Consider the following 10,645-nt stretch of genomic DNA (forward strand, 5'->3'; position numbering starts at 1 on the left):
GCATTAACAAATGATTATAAATTAAAGTAAAAAAGAGTATGCATAAAACTCGAGCACAATGAATCATTGGTGATCTTTTTTGTTGCTTCAAAAAATACTAGAATCTTAATTTAGTATTTGGTTTGAACACATCTTAAAACTAAGCAAAACTAAGCATTACTGATAAGCGACTAAACACGCTAGACCGGAACTCAGATAGCGAATTTGTGCCAATGAATACTCTATTAAAATCATACTCGTAATACGTAAAAAATACAAGCAAGCTCTAGTGTAATAGAACCCAACCCCGATTCCGATTCCAATTCCAATCTGAACACACTGAATGGATGGATGGATAATCCCAATCATACTTCCTTCCATAACTCTGTCGGCATTCAAATTAGTCAATTAAGATAAGTGCAAGCCGCTAATATATTGGGCAAAACATAGAATCGCAATGTATAATTCACCACAAATGAACTTGACATACTAGTTTTAGCTACAACCAAAAAGAGAAAAACTTGAGAACTTATACTTCAAATACAAATCGTATACAATGAAAATCAAGATGAAAACCCCTTTTGGCAAATCAACAATTTCGACCCAACAAAATTTTTATGATGCAAAACTGGAACAGAACAAACTATGAACCAGAGAGTAAAGAAAGAAAACAAATCTCGATGACATCCTCACACATACTCAAACCAAAAATGGCGTTTCGGATACAAAATTCTAAAATTCAGGTATTAAAAACAGATAGTGTTGTATAATGTTACATTTTTGAAAGCAAAATAAAATATTTAGCTATTTATAAAAAAAAACAAAAACAAAAAATGTGAAAAACGTAAAAAAAAAATAATGATGAAAAATATGGAACAAGTGAGTAAAATTTGCAGAAGCTTGTGTAAAATTTACAAGGTGCTTTTACAAGTTATTGTAGAAACCACATTTTGAAGGATATAAGTCATACATATGTACTATATATTTTTTCAAAGACCCCAAAAAAAAAAAAAAAAGAAAACGAAAATATAAACCACAACTGTATTTTAAATGCTTTTAAAGAACACTCGAATTTCAAATGAAAATGAAACTAGAATTCTGCTGTAAATGAATCGCAGAGATTCAAATTGAAGATGTTTTTATAGTTTTTAATCTGGAAGTGTGTACTTACTTAAGTATTGTAGATCGGGGTTAAAAAGATTCGAAATACATATATGCAAAAAAAAAACAATTTGATTAAATTTCTAGCGGCAATCCTTAAAAAGAAACAAAAAGCATAACAAAAATAATATTACAAAAACCAAAACAAAATAAAAAACGTTACAAAAAAATGTTGTTTGCAATTTGTTTGGTTGATTGTTAAACAAATATACTTAACTACATGCATATTGAAATGTGCTTATATTAAGTAATTAATTGCACAATTCTTAAATTAAGTTGAGTGCAAGTAGTGAAATTCCATTCGAATTATAATTTGCCAACGACCTGAACGCTTTGTAAAAAATTATAAAAAAAAAGAGAATGCTACAGAAATCGATATTATAAAATGATTAACAAAGTATTTCATTTGTGTGAACGTATGTAATTACTAAGCAGTTATTGTGAACATATTTTTAAGCAAACAAACAAATTACAAATTACGACATACATACATATTTAGTATATACATACATACACAAACATATATATATATATATACAATAGCCTATTTATAAATATTTAATATTTAATACAGATGTGTGCTGACCGTTGCATATTTTTCGGGAAGAGGCTTTCAAAATGCATTCACACAAACTTTCATGTACAACTCGATTTGCAGCAGGATATTTGCATTTTTTATGGACACACGGCTCCACTCATTAGATGCACACACACGCACACACAAACATACACACACACACACACTCCCACACACACACACACTTACCTGCCACATGAACGACAACACGTGCAACAAAAAGTTTATACATATACATACATAAATTATAATAAATTTATTGAATAAAATGAAAATTGCATTCATAACAAAAAAAGAATTCAGTTCTGTTCAATATGACTTATTGAGATTGGATCGAGAAGAAAGTTCCTTCCTCTAGACGGCAGTTTCCTCGGGAACAGCTACAGGCAACTCTTCCTGAACAGAACTCTCGACGATGGCACGAAGGGAGCTCAGAATGCTGATGTCGGCACAGTTCTTAAAGTTCTCCTGGGCACCACAGCCCATGGCACCGCTGCCATCCTCACACACTCCCCAGTTATTGCCTAGCATGGAATTGGTAAGTTGAATTTGATGGAAACACTTTCGTAATACTCGACAACTTACCCGCTGTGTAAGTCCCAACGGAGAACGCAGTGCTTGCAGGTGACACCACTGGGCACTTGCAAGGTGGCAACAATGCTGCCCGTTGTGGATCCAATATCTAAGCGATTGCTGCCATCGGCAAACAGCAAACGATGCTGGTCGAAACAGTCCTCAGACTCACTTCCAGCCTCATCCAAGTTGCACAAATGGAAGCTAAAGTAGCCCAAATGATTTGCGGTTATCTGCACGGTTACGTCGAATGTGCTCACTCCGATGTAGCTATTGACAATCACACCCTGACCATATGTGCCACCGATCTCATTGGGTCTCGGCTGGCTGAGACTGTAATCGTCTCCACACAGTCCACACTGGCCATCGTTCTCTGTTTGTTTCTGCAAATAAGATTTCGACAATACTTAGCAAAAGTGTTTGGCAAACGAATATAGTAGTATAACCAAACGTAGTTAAAAATAAAAACATTGCGGTATTTTTGATATATACCAAATTAATATAACAAAAATACTACATTGTACTAAATGAATATACCAAAAATAATGTAATACACCAAATTAATATGACAGAATGCTGCAATATACGAAATTAATATAATATAACAAATAATGCTACCATATGCCAAATTGTTATACCAAAAATACTACAATACATCAAAATAATATACCAAAACAATACTACAACATACTAAAAGATGTATATCGATAGGGGCTTATAACAAAATCATAAGACACTTAAATAATTTGAATTCACTCTACCTATATTTAAAATATACCAAAAACAATAAAATAATATAAGAAGTCAACACAACAGCGCCGTATTTCTGTTGATACATAAATTTATACCAAATTAATATACCAACAACATACCAAAAGTTGTATTTCGTATATCAAAATACTACCAAGGGTTTAAGCAAAATCACTTAAGTAATTTGAATTCACTCTACTTACATTTAAAATATACCTAAACAAATATACGTTGTCAACGTTGTCAATATATATTGTCAACCAATTGAGTCCTAACTGCTGCTAACGGTCTCTGCCACATAAAATTAAGCTTATTTTCCGATTGCAAACAGGAATCACAAAGACTGTAGTTATTTTTGTATGGTGTTATTTGTTTTGCTGCGTGGATTTTCAACAATAACAAGTGTTATTGTGTCAATAAATTTGTATCTCTATCGTATCGGACGAATATGGCTTTATCGTCTCGGTTGTTGAGTCTGTCCAAGAATATACCTTTTGGGGTCGGAGATGGCTCCCTCAGTTTGTTCCTTATATTTTCTTTCGACACAGAACAAATAGTACACCAGTTAAAAAGAGTACATACCCAGAAGCCGCCGCAATAGAGTGCATTATCATCATAGTTTTTGGAGGCTGAGGTATCGTAGCGCCAACGTGAGGATCGACCCACTGGACTCAACATCATGCCATGGCCTTCAATTTGGCCGATAGCACTGCACATTAGCAATACTAAAGTCGTAATACTAATCGGATTCATTTTGCTTAAAATTTTCTCTTTCACTGAGCTCCAAACCCCATGGGCCAAGGCTTATATACTAGTCCAAGGCTTCGGCCTTATCAGTTATCACTCGACAACAGTCACCATTATTAAGGAAGGTTTGGATTTTTTGAAATTGTTTTTACAGTGCCGCTTATATGATTCTTATCAGTTTCTTTTACCATATACTCTATGTTTATGAGCTTCAAATTTTGGGGAATCGTATCATTTTAACAATTTGGCCTCAAATTTTATTGAACAAAACAACTATGACACACTCAAATAATCCGAAAGATATGCGCCGTTTTCAACAATATTGACTCATTAACTTATAAAATTAATTGCAATTTCTCTGAAGATTATTTTTTATACTATATTTTTTTTTTATTTTACTCGTTAAGTTTATTACCTTTCTTTTGGTATTGACATATTAACACTTCTAGCTTTAACAAAATAATATTGGATATTATTATTTTATGATTTCAAATGTTATCTTTTTATTATTCATAATGGTAGCATTTCACGCAGTTTTCAATAAGTAGGTTAACTCTGTTTTTTTCCAAGTTTACTATTGAAGGCTTCAGCAAAACATGAGCAATGAAGGAACTACCCCAAGATAAGCTTGATAAGCAAGCGCCGTAGCAAAATTGTTTCAATTAGTATTGCCTCTAATTCTAACACAATAAAACTGATTTCCAAATCTGAGACATAAGATTTTACGGTTTTATGAAAAAAAAACCCAAATAGTATATATTAATGGTGATCATATTATTTTCTCGACACTTTTTAGACTTTAATTGCTAGGCACTCGAATTTTGGTAAAAAATTGCGTGAAGTTTGAAATGCTATTGTTGTAATGATATTTAATTTAGTAAATATATACATGTAAACAGGTCACTTCTGTTAATAATAAGTTTAGCGATCCGGCAGCTCATGCACTCTGTTAAATATGAAGAAGAACAAGAGTTGCGAACGCACTTCACTCCTTGAAAAGTCGCGGAAGTGTTAAGTCGTTGCTGCAAAAAAGTCGTAGTTATAAAATATTATGCGTAGTATTATTCACTCATTCAAGTTATCACGATTTATAATAAACAATTAATTTACATTCAATAAAAATACTTTACATTTGGGGGCTCAACCGGTCGTGAGTCTTGTGTGTGAAAAATTGAAAGTTGTTGCTGAAAATACGGATAGACGGAACAGTTGCAAAGTTGTGAAATAGGGTCTTGTAAGTTGAAGCCCTTATTTCAAAATAAGTTGAAAGGTCCGAATCCAATAAGCAGTAGTACTACAGTGGAAGTTGCAAAAAAAATTCAATTCAATTCAATTTTGGTGATCATCTGCGTAATTGCGTTTCTGCGTTGCGGGATACATACACAATGGCTACACTGAATACGCCAGTAAAGAAAAACAAAAAAACGCCGGCAAAGAAAACGAATGTACAACACAAAGAAGCAGAAGAAGAGGTGACGTCGAAATTAGAACTTGTGGTAGAGAACGAAATGGAAGAGGAAAATGAAAAAAGAGTGACCAGCAGTGTATCTGAGAAAGTTGACCAAATGCTGCAGCTGTTAAGTTTGAAAATAGAAGTTGACGAAAACAAAGTGGCCAGATTAAGATTGCAGCCGATAAGTTTGAAAAAGTTGTGGCCGATTACGATGGAAAATCGATACCAGTTAAAAAGTGGTTTGAAATTTTCGAAAGAAATGCGGATGCCTACGAGCTTTCAGAAAAACAGAAATATGTTCAAGCCAGAGGCAAGATGGTTGGAACAGCCAAGCTATTCCTGGAGTCTGAAGATGTGTGCGGTTACGAAGAACTGAAACGTAGTGTGATCGAAGAGTTTGCATGCAGTGTCAATAGTGCAGATTTACACAAGAAGCTGCAGGATAGAAAGAAGAAGAAAGATGAGTCAATGCACGAGTACATGTTGCAAATGAGGAAGATAGCTGCGCTTGGTGACATTGAAGATATTGCTGTAATTAATCACATAGTAAATGGACTCGATATTAAAAATGAATATAAGTGCAGTATGTTGCGATGTAAGTCACTTAAGTCATTGAAAGAAGAGTTTGAGATTTACGATAAGCTGAATGTGAATGAAAAGAAGAGTGAGCAACAGAAAACGAATTTTAACAACAAGCAAATGACGTCAGCTGGAAAAAAAAGAGCATTGCTATAATTGCGGTTCGACAGAGCATAAAAGAAAGGATTGCAATGCCAGCACAAAATGCTTTAGTTGCAATCGAGAGGGTCATATTTCGCGTAATTGTCCTACAAAAGTTGAAAAAGTTAATAAAATTGTATACGAGAACAGCCGCACCAAAAAGATAAAAGTCAACAATCTTGAAGTAGACTGTCTGGTGGACACAGGATCGGATGTGACGTTGATAAAGGCAAATATCGTAGATCAAATAAAGAACGTAGAGCTTACTAAGACTGCCTCAGTATTGCGTGGATTAGGCAATGCCACGACACAACCAACTGGATGTTTCAACGCGCAAGTAGTGGTCGATCGGCTGTCAACTGACCAATATTTTATTGTTGTGCCTAGCAATAAAATGGAATACGATGTACTGCTAGGGCACGATTTTATCAATAAATTTCGCATGGTGGCTGACAAACGAGGATATACCTTTTTTGAATATGGAAGGAAGCTCGATGCATAATGATGAGTATGACGTATATAATATTTGCGAAGAGTCTTCATTTACAGTTTCGCCAAAATATCGAAAGCCTATCGAGCAGTTGATAGAGGACACCTACGAGAAGCCGCCGCAAGTTGTTAAACAGTGTCCTGTCGAGCTAAAGATAGTGCCAGATGGAGTGGTTAAGCCGTTTCGCCATCCACCTGCTCGGTTATCACCAGATGAAGCTGCCGCTGTACAGAAGCAAGTAGAAGAGTGGATTGATCATGGAGTCGTACGCAAATCGTCGTCAAATGTTGCAAGCAGAGTAGTTGTTGTTAAAAAGAAGGACGGCACACTGCGAGTATGCGTCGACTACAGAAAACTTAACAACATGGTACTGATGGATTGTTTTCCGGTGCCACTGATGGAGGAAGTGCTTGAGAGTTTGCAGGCTGCACGTTGGTATACGATAATGGATTTGGAGAATGGCTATTTCCACGTGCCAATTCAAGAAGAAAGCAAATGGATGACAGCTTTCGTTACACGTGAAGGGCTTTACGAATTTAATAAAACGCCGTTTGGTTTTAAAAATTCGCCAGCTGCTTTCATAAGGTTTGTTCAGTTTGTATTCCAGAACCTTATAAACTCTGGAGACATGCAGCTGTACATGGATGATATAATCATATACGCCGAGTCGCCTGAGGTATGCTTGCAGAAGACCAGACGAGTTTTGGAGACAGCAGCGCAGTATGGCTTAAAAATTAAATGGAAGAAGTGCAGCTTTATGCAAAATAAAATCAATTTTCTGGGCCACACCATTGAGGCTGGTAAAATTTGGCCGGGAAAGGAGAAAACTGTAGCAGTCAGCCATTTCAACACGCCGAAGAATATCAAAGCAGTACAGTCATTTCTGGGATTGACGGGATTCTTCAGAAAATTCGTTCGCGGATATGCTCACATTGCACGCCCGTTAACTGATCTTTTAAAGAAGGGAGCAGATTTCCATATTGGTACGGCAGAACTACAGGCAATGCAGCAGTTGAAGGATATACTGACGAAGGAACCGGTATTGCATATTTACTCAAGAGATGCCCCGACCGAGCTCTACACTGATGCCTCTAAAGACGGTTTTGGAGCTGTATTACTGCAGTTGTTCGAGGGCAAGATGCACCCGATTTACTATTGGAGTAAGAAAACGACGGACGCCGAATCAAAAAGACACAGCTATTACTTAGAGGTCAAAGCAGCCTATTTAGCCATCAAAAAGTTTAGACCCTACTTGCTGGGTGTTAACTTTAAGCTGCTGACGGACTGCGCCGCATTTAAGGCTACAACAAAAAAACAGGAGGTTCCACGAGAAGTTGGGCAATGGATATTGTACTTGCAGGATTTCAGTTTTGAAACAGAACACCGCCCTGGGAATAGAATGCAGCATGTAGACTTTCTTAGTCGTTTCCCAAATTCCTGTATGGTGGTAACGACCGAACTGACAGCTCGCATAAGGAAAGCGCAACAACAAGACGATTTTATGAAGGCGATCATAGAAATCGTTAAAGAACGACCTTATAAAGAATTTAAGCTGAAAGGGGCGTTCTTTTCAAAAATGTTAATGGAAGCGAATTACTAGCTGTTCCAAGGTCACTGGAGCGGGAGGTTATTCAAACAGCACACGAAGTTGGTCATTTTTCGACACAAAAGACGATGCATGCTATCCAGCAGCAATTCTGGATCCCACATGTGGAGAGTAAGACAATTAATTTGATCTCTAATTGCATAAAATGTATAATCCACAGCAAGAAATTGGGAAAACAAGAGGGTTTTCTAAACACGATCGACAAAGGCGATGCTCCCTTACACACATTACATCTGGATCATTTAGGTCCCATGGATGCATCTGCTAAGCAATATAAGTACATTTTGGCGGCAGTAGATGGATTCAGCAAGTTCGTATGGCTGTTTCCAACCAAGTCGACGGGCCATGAGGAAGTTGTGAAGAGGTTGAACGAATGGTCCAATGTGTTCGGGCTGCCCCAGCGTATTATTACGGACAGAGGAGCAGCATTCACATCGGATGGATTTCAACAATTCCTTGACGAGATGAAGGTAGACCACGTAAAGACGACGACAGGCGTGGCAAGAGGTAACGGACAGGTTGAACGGGTTAACCGAACAATTTTGTCGATCATATCAAAACTGTCAACAAGTGAGCCAGACAAGTGGTTCAAGCACGTCGCCGCAGTTCAGAAAGCCATCAACTCACATGTACATGCATCTTTAAAGATGTTCCGTTTGAAGTACTTTTTGGCGCAAAAATGCATAATCAATCCGAAGATCTGTTACTGCAGATGTTAGAGGAGGAGATGGTCTGTCAATTCAACAATGAGCGTCAAAAGCAACGTGAGGAGGCGAGACGAAATATAGAGCAGACACAGCAGGTCTACAAACGCAATTTCGACAAGAAGCGCCGGCTAGAGCAGACATATAAAGTTGGAGATCTGGTCGCCATAAAGAGAACGCAATTTGTCGCCGGACGCAAGCTGGCAAGCGAGTATCTTGGTCCATACGAGATAACAAAGGCGAAGGGAAATGGGCGATATGACGTTCGTAAGGCAGCTGATGTTGAAGGGCCTAATATCACTGCTTCTAGCTGCGACAATATGAAGCTCTGGAGGTTTGTGATGGACAACGAGGAGTTACTGTCATCTGGGACGAAGATCAGGAGGGCCGAATGTAAACAGGTCACTTCTGTTAATAATAAGTTTAGCGATCCGGCAGCTCATGCACTCTGTTAAATATGAAGAAGAACAAGAGTTGCGAACGCACTTCACTCCTTGAAAAGTCGCGGAAGTGTTAAGTCGTTGCTGCAAAAAAGTCGTAGTTATAAAATATTATGCGTAGTATTATTCACTCATTCAAGTTATCACGATTTATAATAAACAATTAATTTACATTCAATAAAAATACTTTACATACATACATTGATGTATTAAATATTTAATTTAAATTTAAAGATGAAGCACAAGTACAATGAAAAACATTTAAGAATTTTATAGTTCAAGTGTGCTCGACTGTGAAATACCCTGTACCCATTTTGAATAAATCAAAACAGTGCGGTATTAATTTTAATAATATTATTATTAATAGTATTAATGCCAAATTAAAATAAGAAAAATATATGAAAGGCAATATTTGGTATATACCAGATTCAAAATATACCATAGAATGCAAAATATGTTAGATCGTCAACCAAAGCAAGTAATAAAAAAAGTATTTCTTTAATAACTTCGGCAATTTTTAACTGCTCTCAACTAAAAATTTTCGAATCTGAAATATAATAGATATTAATGTATTTACCAAAAACCGTTATAGCTTTAAAATAGCGCTTGTTATTCGAGTGTTATCAATTTGTGGGGGCGGAAGGCTAAAATTTGTAACAAACTTAATATCCGTATAAGTATAACAAATGCTGTCCAAAAAATTAAGGTTTCATCTCTTTTAGTCTCTGAAATCCAGTGTTTCATACAGACAGACGGACAGACAGACAGAAGAATAAACGAACAGACGGACATATTGTCTCGGCTGTTTATGGTGATCAAGAATTTATCTACTTTATGGGGTCGGATTTATGTAGCCACATCATTTGAACTAGAAACTCAACGAGAAACATAATTTCATCCTCCACAACCTGAAGTGTGACTCTACTTCTGAATCTTTAAATCCACAAACTGAATTGCCTTACAAGGTAGGACCTATTGATTTAGTTAACCACAAACTAATCTATATATATTTTATTTTATGCGCTCGCAGCGTTGGCCTTGTAAACGAGGAGAATACTGCTTCCCTTAAGACTAAGGGTTAACGTCGCTCGCCATCAACAAACGATGCGATCGATAGCGGCAATTCGATCGTGCGTCGTCATTTGATCCAACAAGCTGCCGGCAGCTGATAGCTACTTATATGATAGCTATTACAATGATAGATATTATAAACTGCCCTTTAAATACGACTGCGAGCGTGAGCTTGTGATGCGCAGCGGCAATACGTCGCATTCTCAGTCTCGTCAGTGTGCCCATGTCGCCTTCATTTCGCCAGATGTCAAAAAATGCGATCTTGCGATGTGATTATACCGCTGCTAAGCGGCGAACTGACAATCGATCATTTCTGCTTCCAGTTTGAGACAATGCGCACCGCCCAACCGGTGCACCGGTTGGGATGAAATGCC

General features: G+C 36.9%; 1 protein-coding gene across 1 annotated transcript; it reads right to left on the bottom strand.

Moving 5' to 3' along the window:
• Positions 1-1,958: 1,958 nt before the first annotated feature.
• LOC133838958 (uncharacterized) lies at positions 1,959-3,831 on the bottom strand. Its single transcript, XM_062270234.1, is given in 4 exon segments — positions 1,959-2,241; positions 2,303-2,315; positions 2,317-2,673; positions 3,623-3,831. Coding segments are annotated over 4 exon segments (711 nt in total). The 5' UTR covers positions 3,794-3,831; the 3' UTR covers positions 1,959-2,071.
• Positions 3,832-10,645: the final 6,814 nt, after the last annotated feature.

Source organism: Drosophila sulfurigaster, chromosome 2R (genome assembly GCF_023558435.1).
Source record: "Drosophila sulfurigaster albostrigata strain 15112-1811.04 chromosome 2R, ASM2355843v2, whole genome shotgun sequence".
Lineage (NCBI taxonomy): Eukaryota > Metazoa > Arthropoda > Insecta > Diptera > Drosophilidae > Drosophila > Drosophila sulfurigaster.